Below are 15,570 nucleotides of genomic sequence, written 5' to 3'. Positions count from 1 at the left end.
TTTTGTATGGTGTACAAAAATATGCTACATTAGGGTTGCGAGTGAAAATTATTACATACAAGCAAGAAAAAATACAAATAATTATAGTAAACACTGTGACTGACACATGCTGTAACTGAAATATATTTCTGTGATACATTAAAATAAAGTATCCAAATTTCTTGTCTCAAATTACAAATCATTTACAGGGCCTGAAATTTGTAATAAGACACATATTTAAAACAAGCTAATGCAATATGTTCTTCAGATAGCTTTTAAATTCGCCAGAAATCGCTTCTTAGCGACATTTCTTCTTTCGTTGTTTTGTGGAAAGCAGTATAGCTAAAGATATTGCTTTAGTGCCAGCACTGCCATCCAACCTTGATGAATTTATTATATTTATCATCAATCGCACTACGTAAAATTTCGAAATTTAAACGCTAATATAATGCAGTACAGATAAATATTTTATTATTTAATTATTTCCTATATTGCTGGTAATTATTATTATTATTATTATTTACGTGTTCCACCCTAAGACACTACACGGAAGGGAGGAATGCCTTTGTGGAGGATTTTATAAGGAAAACTGCTTGTATTAATACGTTACACATGAGAATAACCACGAAAACGCCCATGCAGCACCCCCCCCCCCGTTCTCGGTATTCACACCTCGGACCGAGCTTCCAGTGTTCAGGAATTTTACCGTTCGGCCGCTGGTGGGTCCAAGTTCTGGTAATGAGATGATTTTTGTTTACTTATTCATTCCTTTTTCTAACTCTATAAAAATCGGTATACATTCGAGAAAATGGTTTTGCATTTTTACGAATTCATTAAATTAGAAAATAAAACACAACTTTAACCATTTTAAAAATTTAAATTTAATATATTTTAAAGATTTTACGTTTCTACTCTTATGACATCCATAAAGAATCACATGATGTGCGTTCTACCATAAAATCCCATAGTGATCTTTTATGAATGTGCAACTTTATGCAATTTTAATGCCGTGAGTTTCTCCAGGAATTGAAATTCTTGGGAGAGGGTGTCACAAACTAAATGATCAGGAACGTCTACGAAAGTTATTACTTTATTTATTTGCAGTTGCGGCTAATTAATTAATTAATTTAATACCTACAAAGGCCTTTCATTACATATTACTAAATTTACGATTTTAGCGTGCATCATTTATAATCTACTCGAATAAATAATAATCACATTTTGATTGTTGAAATATAACTTTTTATCAGGACATACTCTGAAGTAACTTCGTATCAGTACATACAAAGATGTAGCTCCATATCAGTAAGTTATCTGTGAGTTTTGATCAAATATTTACCGATATACAATGAATGTGCCCATGAATACTGAAACCAAATAATCGAAGCGACTAGCGACTATCGAAAAAATAGTTCTTCTCTATCTCTGGCATAACAACAGTTGAATCGTCAATGAAATCCCGTTCACTGACAGTTCGTTTTATATGTGCCGGAAGCATTATGGATAAGTTCCTAGAAAATATTTTATGATATGCGAATCTTTGCGTATATTTGGTGATGTGATGCAAAAGAAAACGAAAGAAAACATAGCTGGAGGTGTTAAGTAACTTTTGAAGCGATATAACTTACTTATAAATGTCTTATTTTTAGAATGTCTTTTACCTTGCAGTGAATATGTTTGCATTAATATGGCGTAAATACCGCTTTGCACAGATGCTGAAGAACATCTCGTAATAAAAATAAAAGTAGAATAAAAATGAGTCAAACAATAGCTAGAAAAAAAAATAACGATTAAATAAGTAGGTGATATTTTAAATGCAATAATTTACCGACAGCATAATAATCATTTTTATGTCATATCAGTTGCTAATCTCGATATCGGAATTGAACTAAGAAATGGTCACACTTCTTTCAACCGTTTTATGATAACTCGTCACTCTTTTAAAGATAAAGAATAATTAGAATACATTACTTACAGCTTAAATTTATTGACGGGTTTTCGGTAGTATTCTTAAGAAAATATTCGCTTACTACGTCATTTTCATTCTACGATTTAGCAAAATTTACCAAAAAGATTTATTCAAGATGCGAAATAATGCTTTAATTTCAATTAATGTTAACTTTTCAGAGCCCATTCGTGGCTGTATAGATACGATCACTATACACAGGTAGTTTGACTCCGACTCAAAAGACGGGAAATAGGCTGGTTGCATAGCTATTTTAGTATTTTTCTCATTTTGGTAAAATGAATGAGAGCTACTTTGTGTGACAAAAATCCTCCATAAAGGCTTCTCTTAAAGAGATAACCCTCAATCGCTTTACCCCAATCAGCTAACATCATCTTCAACTCTCTCTTCACCATTCATAAAACGTCTGCAGACAATTCTAAATACGAAAACTGCATTTCAAAAATAGATGTATAGTTTTTACATTCTTAGAAGTGTAATCTTTTTCTAGATTATTTAGGGAATGATACCCATATTTTTATAATTACTGCTCTTCTAAGTGAAGTGTTGTTAATTAGATCACTTCAAAAGGAGACTTGCTAGCTGTTAGTTGGTAAACCTTAAATATGTTTTTGGTGGGATTTTTCTCTCTTTTCTGGATTTTTATGAAGGAAATGTTGAATCAATTACAGTTTCTAGAAGATTAATGCTTTTAACTTCAAAAAAAAATTCAAAACGCCATAAGAGTTTAATTATTTCTGTAAAAACTACGTATAATAATAAAGGACGAATGCTTTTCTCTAGCAATTTTTTTAATTTTAAGTCAGATAACTAATGTGAAAAGATCAGCTAATATTCTAAATTTAAGAAAAAATTTTAGAATGCAGAAATATATTTAAGCGTTACTCGTCATCTATGAATGAAACAAGAAGTAATGATTATACACCCATTGCACTGTGAAGTAAAAGGTTTCTTAAATCTACGTGCTATTAATCGACAGTTATGTTAAAAGAAAATAAAAATATTATGTAAATTTAATTCCCTTTGTTTATTACATTTTAAAGTAAAAAAAATAAATAAACCCATAAAATCATTTTAAATAAATTTAAATTTCTCTTTAATAATTACTTAGTTTAATATGCCTCTTTTAATTTAATCTAAAAGTTGGCGTTCTTTTCAGATCTGATTCCATAATATCATGTTTTTGAATGAAACGTTATACATTATAAATTAACAACAATGTCTGAGGAATAGAATAACAAGATTTTTTGAGAATTCGAAATAGTCTCTTCGTGAAAAGTTTGATTTTCTTTAAATAAAAGTTACTTATATTGTCATAACATCACTCATGCCGATTTATTGCTTTCTAAAAAAGTATAAATTTGTAGAACATAATTTTAATGCTGTTTGATTATTTCGATTTTCCCGAATAATGTATCATTAAAAGTCGTATTGAACATTTTGCCTGCTTCAGGAAGTTATTACACAAAGTGAATAGGTGTCGCATACTTGGAGATTTAAGCTTGTTTCAACAAATTTTAATACTGAAAGAACATAAAATTACGAAAAAGTAGTATTCAGAGAGTACTAAATTAAGGAATTACATTAAAGTGCAATAACAGTCCATGTAACTCAGTTCATTTAATGTTAAAGCATTATATAAACGTGTACGCCTGAATGTTTGTTAATCATGAACAAAAATAAAGATAGAGAGATCCCAAGGAAATAGCCTCATCTAGATCAATATTTCACACACTCCCAGAAATTCCTATTATCAGAACTCTTTGAAAACCGAATTAGACAAGGAACTAAATACATAAACAAAATTATAATTGATTCAAAGAATGACTCATTCCTTCTTTTAAACAAACAAAACGCAATTAATAAATTAAAAAGTGTTTAAAATTTTTAAATGACCTTTTCTTTAATTAATTTTCATTCCAAAAATCTCTCTGCACGTTTCTATCCTTTGAACTTTTGTATTAATACTTTTATTTGTAGTACGAATGGCATTTTAATGATTCTTTGAATTGGGGATTTAAGCTAAATATCGAGTTCAACTTCCATAACATGCTTTGACAAGATATCAAGCATTCCACTACTTTTTAATAATTGTTTAGCTATTAATTCTCAAGCGAGTACTTCAACACACTCATTGTTGTCCAATTTTTCTTCCCGTTCATCACAAACCCGTTGTTTATATATGTTAATAAATGTTCCATTATCTAGTATATTAGTGTTTGATTTCATGCCAGACGGTGCCGAACTAGCGAAGTATTCCTGTATATAAACAGGGTATATATATAGATATAAATACCGTATTTTCAATTTAAGTACCATAATTAGTCTAAATACAGAATTTTTATATTAAAATAAACTAAGTACGCTGTTTTAGTGTAGATTTGAGGAATAAGTAGCAAGTAATACTAGGATATACTTGAAGGGCAGATTTCATTTTTCAAAGAGCATTTTCAATGCAAAATATTTTCATATATTCCTGTAAATGTGAGTGAAATACAATATTTTAATTAAATATATAAAATGCCTGTTTGAATATTTCAAGCAGAAATATGTGTTAACATTTTTAAGATGAGATTTAAATTATAAGAATTTGTAATAGGAGCGTATTTATGAAATGAGCTTGTACTCCGTTGAGCTTTCTCATTGGAACACACAGACGCCCATGAGACGCGCAGTTCCTGGCGATTTGCAACTTGCACGAACTTTTGATTCGTCCACTGACTAGTAATTTTGGTGCTGTTAATGGTGATTCAGTGTAATTTATAATACAAACCAAAATCAAGTTCACTTGAATTTCCTACTGAGAAAATTATTTAAAAATCATAAGCAAATATGGTAAAATATAAAATTTATTATCATTTAAAATAATTTATTATGTATATGAGTTCACTAGTAATAGCCCACTGTTTAAGAAATTATATTTTAGATAAAGCTATACAAGAGTAAGCTAGTCCTATGGCTGGAATTTAATACTTAATTAATAACGTGTTACAAGTCAGTAATGACAAAGAAGCATTTACCAATACCTTTCATATATTTTAGACACTTGGATAGCCGAAACAATATTTTACATAAATTTGTATTAACAGCGACTGGTAGGTAAAATTTTACATAGCTCAGATTTCAAGTTCAGAAAATTTTCAAATTATAACAAAAACTGTAATATATAACAATCGATGTTTTTCAGTTTAAGAAAACATTTATGCTCTTATGTAACAATACGAATTATCAAACATGTAAATATACATGTTACAATTCACATTATGAATACGTATAAAACAAATACTATCAGTTCCAAGCCAAGGATTACTAATCTCCAAATTGTTGGTTTCGGGGAAAACATACGTTTTAAGGAGGAAACCCTTGAAATTTTTGGAGTGATAGAGGCAAAACTTCTACATGATAATCCAAAAGCGTCATTCTCTGCAATAAATGTTTTACAGGAATTTTATAAAAGGACAAAATTCTTTGTTCATGTCACAGTAAAAACATCGAAAAAATACTCCTGAAAGCAGATAAAACCACGAATATGGATTTTTACCTTTTAACATATATTCAGCATAGAAATCTTAAAAAATAAATCTTAAAGCCATGTTTCAGATTCTCGGTTTTGAAATCTTAAAAAGCATATACTCTTGCTAAATAAGCTTAAGAAATTACTCTAAATAAACTAAACACTGAAAATAATATTACTTACTACCGTAAGGAAAGAAATGTGAAAATATGAATCGGAATGTATCTTCTTCAACATAACCGTTCGGACATTCCTGAAATATTGAAAGAAATATTTATTAATATATATGTCATTTCACCATATTAAAAACATGAAAAATAATTTAGGATATGTAACTAGTCCGGATAATTTTTCCGAGAAAATATTTCAGTACTTCTTTAAAAAAAAACTTTAAAAATAATCAAATTCTCTCAGCAATCACATTCATGGCTCTGTATTAGTATATTTTCAATACTTTTATAATCCTGTATCATATTTATAAGGCAAGGCATGCATATGTTTCGTACATTCATATTCTTGCATTGATTCTTTAAAGTGTCATTTAGACATTCTTCATTTTGTATCAAATTAAGAATCCCGTTTATCCGAGCTAATTATAACTTAGCCATTTGGTGCAACACATGTTCGCATGACCGAGCGTAGGAAAAGTACAGACGTAATGTTTTGCATGTATCGTTTAAGTGAAACATGTTTCAATACACATAAAACTTCATAGAATTCTTTAATTTTTGGTTCACCAGAGGCCGAGACGAAAAGACCACTAAACTCTTAAACTTACGTTGACCAGACATTAAATTTATGTGACGAAGATTATGATTTAGCTACATGGGGAGTTTGTGTGATTTTTTATGCGTAACTTGAATTCAAGTCAGATTGTTTTTAGAAGTCTCGCAGAAAATTATCCAACTGTTTAGTCAGACATTCTTCTGTTGCTTTGTCATAATCTACATTCAAATATTTTTTACTTTCATGCAATTCACATAAAAGGAAAAATATGTGTGTTCAGTTACATATTGTTAAATTTATATTTATATTTTGTTTCATCAGCATTTCAGAGTATTAAAAGGCGTCCTATAAATAAGTATTTAAATTAATAGTTATGTTATAGAAAATTTATAGTTAGTAATAGAAAATTAATAGTTATGTAGATTACAAAGAATTATTTAAAAATCAAAGCAGTAGATAATAGATTTTTGTGAAGAAATACTTAAAAACTTCTAAACAAGCTAATAACTAAGAGTTCTCAGGTTCATACATATTTTTAGAACATTGTAATTTTTATAGCTATGCCACTCACAAGTTTCCTCATAGAACTGCAAATACTTACTTGAGAGTTACCATAAAACAAATTATCAGAACACTTGGAATTTTACTTTATCTCTAATATTTTAAGCTTACTAAAATTTTATACAGCTTTAAGTACGTTATTCATTTATTTTTAATGAAACAGTGGGCGAAATATTTAGGACGTAGCAAATTTTTAATGTAGTGCATAAATGAACACAAATGCTTCAAATTTAGGAATGAAAATGCTTAATAATCTTCTGCCTGAATACTTACCTATGTCTGTTTCTCATTTGCCGCTGCATTGAATTCACTTACTTTATAAACATCTATTAATTTCCCAGTTTTTAAACCGATTAAAAAAATTTTCTTTTAAAAACTGGTAATATTTTTAAGCTCATAAATTGATTATTTGTTCTCTCAGTAGCTTTCTATTAAATAAAATAAAATGCTATTTAAATTTGCATTGATTACACAAGATGAATAATGCGACTAAGATCAATGAGATCATTTAGAATTTTAAAATTAAATAAGCTCACAGTAAAAATTCATTTTATACAAAATACACACTCAGAAAGATTTTGTTTAAAGAGAATTCGAAAAATGCTAATGTTTTGACAAGATTTTGTTTAATTAAGCTGAATTCATAATATTTGTGTTTTGAAATTTAAAGCCCATTTATTTGAAATTCTAAATGATAGGTACAACAGCATGAAATAACAAATAATATTCGGGATGTAAGATTCTAGGCTATTCTAAATAAATATAATGAACTACGGCTCAATTGTTTACATAGTTGAAGTTTGATGTATTTTGCGTAAGCGTTCGTTAAATAGAATATGAAACCTAAAAACACTGCGTTCAAGTAGATTTTTTTGGTCTTATTATTTTCAATAGTACAGAAGCACTATTAATCACAACCCAAGGTTAACTTCAGCTTTCACGGATGAAACTCAGAAATATAAGATAGTAAAGATTAAGTTTAAATTCTCAGTATTCAAATCGAGTATTTTATGTCAAGTGAGTATTATTTAATTCTCTTCAAAGCTTTTAATCTACAGTTATTGAATAAGATGTATGACTTGCGGGCGTGGACTTCTTACTTTGTTTTAATTGTGCACAAATAGTAGACTAGAAGGTATTTTGTCGTCAAAAGAATTGGCATTCGAGTTTGTCTCAAATTCTCCTGTACCGACGCCTGAATTCAAGCAAGAAAAAAGGGATAATATAAACAAATGAATGGAAACTGGTTACATATAAGCTCCAAATGTAAAAGCCAAATATTATATTCCTTCTAATTTAAGAATACATCTATCGTAAAAAATACCCATCAGTTTCAATAACGACAAAGAGGGGTTTTTGATTCTCAGAAAATAAATGAAATAAAACGCTAAATTAAATCTAGCAAATATGCTTGTCAATACTCAGTTTTGTTTCATGTACAACAATATTCAAGAATCTTGGAAATATTTACTTTCTCTGAATACTTCATTACTTGAAAAACTAAGATACTATCGCTTCTAAGGCACGCACTCTTTTCGAGCTACCTAGGTAAGGAAAGCGTGTAGCTTAGAATAGAAAAATGCGATATATATTTGTTTCAAGGCTTTTAATAAAAGCGCTTACTGAATGCAAGCAAACAAATTATACTTGGTGTAGATATTACTTTGCCAGAAAGATCCTTCTGTGATTCAACAGTGGTAGCTATTTTCAGCTGCAACTGACTAAGAGATAAGTACGGCAAATCGAAAAAGAAATTCAGCCGAATCTCCATTTGATATACACTCTGTTTTAGGAGTTTATCTATTTAATGAAGCGTTTTTCTGGACTGTATCCGCGGTGTTAAATTTCTTGTATAAAACTTTCAAATAGAAAAATATACTTTCTATTTAAATAAGTTTTTTAATGGATGGATTTTCGAGACTTCTTTCTGTTTAAGGTTAATTAATAGCTTCCCTTTACTTTTATATTCGCTTTTTGTGATTTTATATTGCAGTTCCTTCTTATGTATTGAATAATACAAGTGCCGAAACGAAAATGTCTAAAACATAATGAACATATGCTGATTTTTGACGAAGTGAACAAAGGTATAAAAAAGAAGGACATTTGCATAAAATTCGACATTTTGTAAAATAGTTGTTGATAATCCTTAAAAATAAATTTTGCCAAGCTTTGAGTCCATCGATCCAAGTGCCAAACGTAAGAAAGCATGCGTTCATGAAAACGATGAAGCAACTTTAAAATGTAGCGCACAATGAGAAAAAGATGACATTAGAGACATTGACACTGGGAAAATTTAAGAAGTTTACCAAAGCTTTAGGATAAAGTATATTTTAAGCGAGCAATAGTTGTCCGAATATATTTAAAACAATACATGGAATAGTTGCAAAAATACTATGTAGCGAAAGCAAAGATGTTAAGGAAGGTGACCGTGTCGTATAGAAGGTCGAAAACTAAAGGAAATCACAGATATGTGCAAGTCAAAAGATATCTTCAATGCCGATGAAACATGCTTATGTAATTCATGCTTATCGCATAGAAAAAGTGAAAAGTTTAGGAAACAAACTCAGCTGAGTTAAAGTTACCGCCCTGCTATGTACTACAAATACTGCTTTTTTGAAATGAACTTATGTACTCTTCATAAGTACCTTTAATAGAATGGGTATATTAACATATTTACTTTTGCATTTATGTTTCATTTTGCTAGTATTTTATATTTAAAGTTTTAAAAATCTTCTCCTATTAAACCGTATTTTATTATAACCTCTATTTGGAAATTCCTCCATCTAGCGAAGTTTTTCACGGGATTCAGTATATCGTTAAAAAGTGGTTTGACTACAAGCGAAATTTCGTGTACATGCTGAACAAGAAACTGAACAAGAGGCATTCTATAATGGAGGGGACAGAAAAATAATGGAAAAAAATGACAGAAATGATATTTTGTAAGTCAATGACTTAATATTTAACCTCTTTTCCCCAATCCATCTCTAAATAGATAATTTTTTATTCCATTTTTCATCTCTAAATGGCATTCATTTTCCTTTTTTCTGTAATTTTGTACCCTTCACTGTAGAGGATAGCAAGGTTAGCCACCAGTACGTCCTCGAAAATTCATCAATTTCTCTTTGTGCTTGAGGTAGCTGCCTTTTATTTAGTTTCAGACAATGACGGCTATAGTGCTTATCACTGAACAAGTTCCTAGTATAATGATGCCTGTGCCATTTATCTGTGGTTTCTTACATTGCGTTTCACTTTGCTTGTCTTTCTTTCCAATCTTGTTTTTAACTAGGCTGTAAGAATTTTATAACGCGTCAGTTTATTTGTTCTTTAATTATTAAACAAATTTACAAAAAAGTAACAATTTAATATACATTTTAAGTACCGCAGCTAATATTTAAATTAAAATTATTCATGGCAGGTAATTGCTAACTCATATTAAACTCTAATTGGTAGAAACTTGCGCAACTAATATTTTCTTCAGAACGAACACAGTTAAATTTTCCTTTTGTTAAAACAATCTATAAAACAGAAATCCGTCAATTAGCAAATGAATATCCTTTCTAGCGAGTTTAGAGGAATTAAGCTAATCTACAGCCAAACATATCATACCCGTAACACTAATCCAACTGTTTTTCATATCTTTTTGTTAAATATTTCGCATAGTTACTCTTCTAGAGTTGGTATTTGTGCGCATGAAAGTAGGACGTATGGAAACAAAATCTACTTTAAACAGGATAAACCTTGCTAGTAGCTTAAAATAAACTAATAAATATTTATTCTAAATTGGCATAACGCTTAGTCTAAGCTACTGAGACAATGTTTATTTTAAGCTGCTGAACAAAGTCAAAAATAAAATGTATCCTGCTTTCTAATTTAAAAAAAAAAAAAAAAAAAAAAAAAAAAAAAAAAAAAAGAAAACAGAAAGTAGTTAAAGTTATTTAAGTACGTTTTCTGATGTATAAATATACTCGCAGAATAACAGATATTGTTTTCAAGGTGAACTTAGCTTTAAGTTTAAAAAAATAAATAAATTCTGAAACATTCGGATCTACATTACAGATGAAATTTTCCATTTGCCATTCTGACCCCTTTCTCATATAACATGTAAAATGATTTATAGGCCATTCGATTCCTCGCGAAAACTATTTAAAGGCCACAATGAATATTTATTAATAGCATCTCAGAAAATTGTGAAAGAGCGTTCATTTTCTCACAAATCTTCAGAAATTAAAGGGAAATGTAAATTATTTTAAATCCCGAATAAATATTAATAAAGATACGCTTTCATTGCGATTTTAAGAAATATATATTATCAAAGGATCTATTTTCTAAATCTTGATATCTTTAGTCAGAAAATTAATGTTCTTTACTAAAATCCTTACATTCAAGCAACCAATCGTTTGTTTAAAAAATCTGAACTCCTAGTCTCTAAAATCTAAAAATTAACTCTAAACTCTAGTAATATATAATATGCGCATTACGAACTTGTAAAACGATTTATTAATATTTTTAACTGGGAAGGAATAGAACTGCTTTTGATGCTGAGATTACGGCCATACGCATAACCTTACCCAACCCCAATGTCAACTTGAAAATTTTTCAAAGGCTGTCATACTGTCTGATTCTAAAGATGCTCTTCTAGCCATTTCGTCCTTTGAATCATCCATGTCTATTGACGTGTTAAAACATGAACAGTTTCTAAAATCCTTAGCTCAAAAAGAAAAGACGTTGCCATGCATTGGATACCATCCCATTATGATCTTCACGGAAATGAAAAGAGAGATTTGTTGGAAAAGAAAGGGGCCAATATTCTCCAGATAATTAACAACCACATCTCATTTTACACTGCCAAAAGAGTAATAAAAAATTCCTACAGAGAAATGTTTTGGAAAAACGTTACTGAATGGAACAGTTATAAAGTATGGATTAATAGAATTTTTGACATTCCTTTATGGCCCACAAATAAATCTGTTACTACCATTTGTCTTCTCACTGGCCATGATTCTCGTTTAAAACTCTGCATCGAATGAACATTATCCCAACCCCAATTTTTAAATTGTGCAACCTTCATGAGGAAATGGTTGCCTCACATCTGAGTTGCAGCCGTGCACTTAACGCTTATTCATTTTGGGAGCGATATTGGGAGGGGACACACAGAACAGATGTAGATTATACTATGAACTTTTTTTTAGATTTGCTGTTCTCTTTCACCTTTGATTACTCTATCTACAGTTGTCTTTGTAATCCGCTATTATAAATAAAAAAATATTTTCAACCTATTCTTTTGTGCAAAAGAATGAGAGAGTTATAGATTACCTTTGCATCTAAAATAAGAATATGGCATTATTATTATTTAAAGCATATTCTGTCTAATTATGGGAATTATTCGTTACATTTCCTAAAATCGATCTTGATCGTTTTCTAAAACTGTACCATAGGTATTGTTTAAGTGTGCTAATTTGTTTTTTAATAATTTTTTCAATGAATTTTTCAGTCAAACGTTTTGTTATATTTTTCTAACTACAATCAGTTTATTTATTTTATGAAATTTAAACGAAGAATATAGTATTATTATTCTTTATGTCATTTATATGCACATCTTTTGTCGAAGAAAATGTTTTGTTTAACGCAATAGTAAATCTCTTCATTTTGATTTTACACAGCAAAGCGCAATAGGTATGGATGAATAGTTAGGGAAAGAATCCGTAAAAAAAAAAAAAAAAAAAAAAAAAAAAAAAAATCGTTATGCAAAAATATAGAAATATCTCAAACAGTTTTGAAATCATTTCCTTTATTTTTCACGGAGCATTAGAATACAAAATGCAAAAGTAATTGCTGTAATTCAACACTCAAGACTCATAACTATCTCTCGGTTATTTACAACAAAATATTTGGTTGATTATACTACACAGAATTTTGGGTTCCTTAAAATTTTTTAAAAAATTATTTTCGCAGAATTTTTTCGCTTTCTAATTAATTTTGTTTTTTATTATTTTCCTGAGTGTGTCAGTGACGTATAGTGAGTTATGTACAAGCCATCAATGTGCACATTTTGCATGTTGCACAAACAACGAAAGAAATTCAACGAAGACAACAAGCAAAGGGGATGCAATTCTATCTTACTCATTTTCGGACGGCTTTTGTATGACATTAACGATCTGATTACGAATCTGTGTTTACTTAGCATCTCTTTAATAATAGTGGCATTTAATAGAGGACTAGGAGCTCTTGAACACATGTGTGATCCTAATGAATGTTTAAAGATACACTGCGCAGAATAGCTCCTTCAGTATACAATACGCAAAGTTCGCTGGAAGCTAGAGTCCTTTCATAAGAATATTTAAAAATAAGATCATATCCTATAATGAAAGATTTAAGCAAAAAAATGTATATTTCAGCTCATTTTTGCACCTTAAGAAAAAGTATAACCATGCTTCATCCTTGGCTGACAGCATTGAACGGATATATAATTGCTTAAACTGAGCGATTTAAAAATAGCAGAGGTATTATTTAGTTGTCAAAACTTTGTTTTTTAATAATGCATATAGTTAATATCTATTAAAATATGTATAATTTATAACATATTCAACTAATAAAGATGTGAGCATTTGCAGCATTACTTTAATTAATAACAAATATATCTACGGACAACGTGCACAAACATGCGATACTGCAATACACATAACATGATTTTACACTGCGACTTCAATGAAATAATCTACATCGCACAGCGCGAGAGTATCAAGTCTGACCGAAACGGTTTTGTGACGCATTATTCCACCCCACGCTGCAAGGGACGAGGCTCCTTGCGCCACTACTTTTCGCACGTTGTGAGCAGTTAATTGTGTCGCCAAAATCTTCAAATTCCAACTTTTCTACAACATTATGTATATGTAAAACTGAAACTTTATAGAACTGCCAGCGAGAACTATACAGCTTTAATTTCGTGGAAATATAATGTGTTTCTAACGACGTCTTTGACCAGCATCATCTATCGTTCACCACGTGCTCTGAGTGAAATACTTCAGTTGTGATGGCGAGCAAATTCTTCATGCTTCCCGAAAGAGTGCTTTAAAGAACATATCCTTCTACGTAACTTGGCAATATATTTTAATATCATCGTAATTGTTTATTAAAGATGAGGTAAAATTATTTGGTGTGCACGTGCTTAGCTTTGTCCAGATGCGAGATAAAGAACGATTAAGATGTGTTCTTTTCCTCTTCTGTTATGAATGGCAATTTTGGTGTAATGATGGTAATATATATACAATCAAGAATTAGCAAATTATTTTTAGTTACTAAGAAATAAAATTAACAAAATGTATAAAAGTATGCTTATTCTGTGTTCATGAGCGAAGTAAAATGACAATATACAGATACGAAAAACTGTTTTAATATTATTGAATCTTAAAATCATATGTTAAATAATTTTTTTAACAATTGCGTTATTGCCTTGTACTTATTTCTAGTTGGAATTCATTTGCTTATTGGACACACTCAATAAACTTAAATAATTAATCTCGGAGATAGTATCTTATATATTAACTTTCGCCGTAATATTTGGCCCATCTCCAGAATACATGAGCAGATATACATAGAATGCAGATTATTTTATATCTACTGCACATATACTTTCGAATAGTATGCCAAATGAAGTTAATGTTTTCTAATAAATTGAAATGCATTATAGAAAATAATCGAAACAATAACAGTATTATAGAATACGAAGATTACTGTGCCCATCGTTATTCATCATGTGACAGATTTATGTTGCTGTTTCCAGGCCCTGAAAATTAATCGGTATCTACGCAAAAAGTTCCCTTTATCATGGAAACTAAAGTAAAGGGGATGACACGAACAATTCTGGATGCATTTTCTCTATCAATAATACCCAGCGGCGGGCTCGTAAAAGGGTATGTTCAAAAATATTTCTGAGTACGGAACTGCTGATTGACTAATGCATCCCACTCTAGGCATTATAACTCCAGTTATCTGAGACCGGAGTTATACGGATCTCTTGTTCTTTCCAGATTAAGTAACAGTGAGTTCTTTGTAATTTATTTGGTGCTGTTATTCTCTATTGAGTTATAAATGAAAAAATAGTATAATACAACATATGTTTTAAGAAAATACTTTTAATAGAATGTAAACATACAGTATGGGCTAATACATAGCTTATGAACCTGAAGGAGAAAGAATAAACTTGTTCTATATATCAATATTATTTATTCAATGACTTACAAGCTAAACAAGATGATGCAAAGGCAGCCTTTTTCTGTAATAGCTCAAACAAATTTGGTAACATGGTTTAAAATGTCTATCCACTCAGTAAGTTTTAGCTTAAAGCATGGATTGTTACTACACAGTTACTATTTTGTACCTTCGCATTCGTTTTGCGTACGAAAAAGCGTTTTAACCTATGAACCTTATAATGAACAAATATTCCGCTATGTGGAATGGAGACATCCTTGAAAAGTAGAATATATTTTGTTACATCCCCCTATATAAGGGTATCCGCCGAAAACATCGTGGAAAAAACGTCGCGGAGAAAACACTACAAAGCGAAAACGTCGTTGTACAAAACATCGTGGGGCAAAAGAAAGCAAAGAGAAAATATCGCAGTTCTAAAACATCGTGGTACAAAATATCGTCACCGAAAACAAAGCGGTTTAAAAAATTTGCAGTTTAAAAACATCGTCGTCAAAAAAATCATGGTAAAAAGTAAAGTACTTGCAAATCATCGCATGACGATAACATCGCACATATACGTTTTTCAGGTTTTAAAAGTTATAAATGCATTTTCGCAAAATGATTTGTGAGTGCAAGA

At 30.1% G+C, this 15,570-nt stretch overlaps 1 protein-coding gene across 1 annotated transcript in view; it reads right to left on the bottom strand.

The window, feature by feature from the left end:
- Window positions 1-15,570, bottom strand: part of LOC146998458 (Kv channel-interacting protein 4-like) — a 589,769-nt gene that overhangs the window by 406,926 nt on the left and 167,273 nt on the right. The window contains exon 2 of the mRNA XM_085810305.1: window positions 5,643-5,712. Within this exon, the coding sequence (XP_085666431.1) occupies window positions 5,643-5,712 (70 nt within the window). The remainder of the gene's footprint in view (window positions 1-5,642; window positions 5,713-15,570) is intronic.

Source organism: Stegodyphus dumicola, chromosome 2 (assembly GCF_044657685.1).
Source record: "Stegodyphus dumicola isolate Sdum_Otavi_A_Nest chromosome 2, ASM4465768v1".
Lineage (NCBI taxonomy): Eukaryota > Metazoa > Arthropoda > Arachnida > Araneae > Eresidae > Stegodyphus > Stegodyphus dumicola.
Note: the sequence above shows the minus strand (reverse complement) of the source record. Positions and strands in the feature narration are given on the sequence as shown.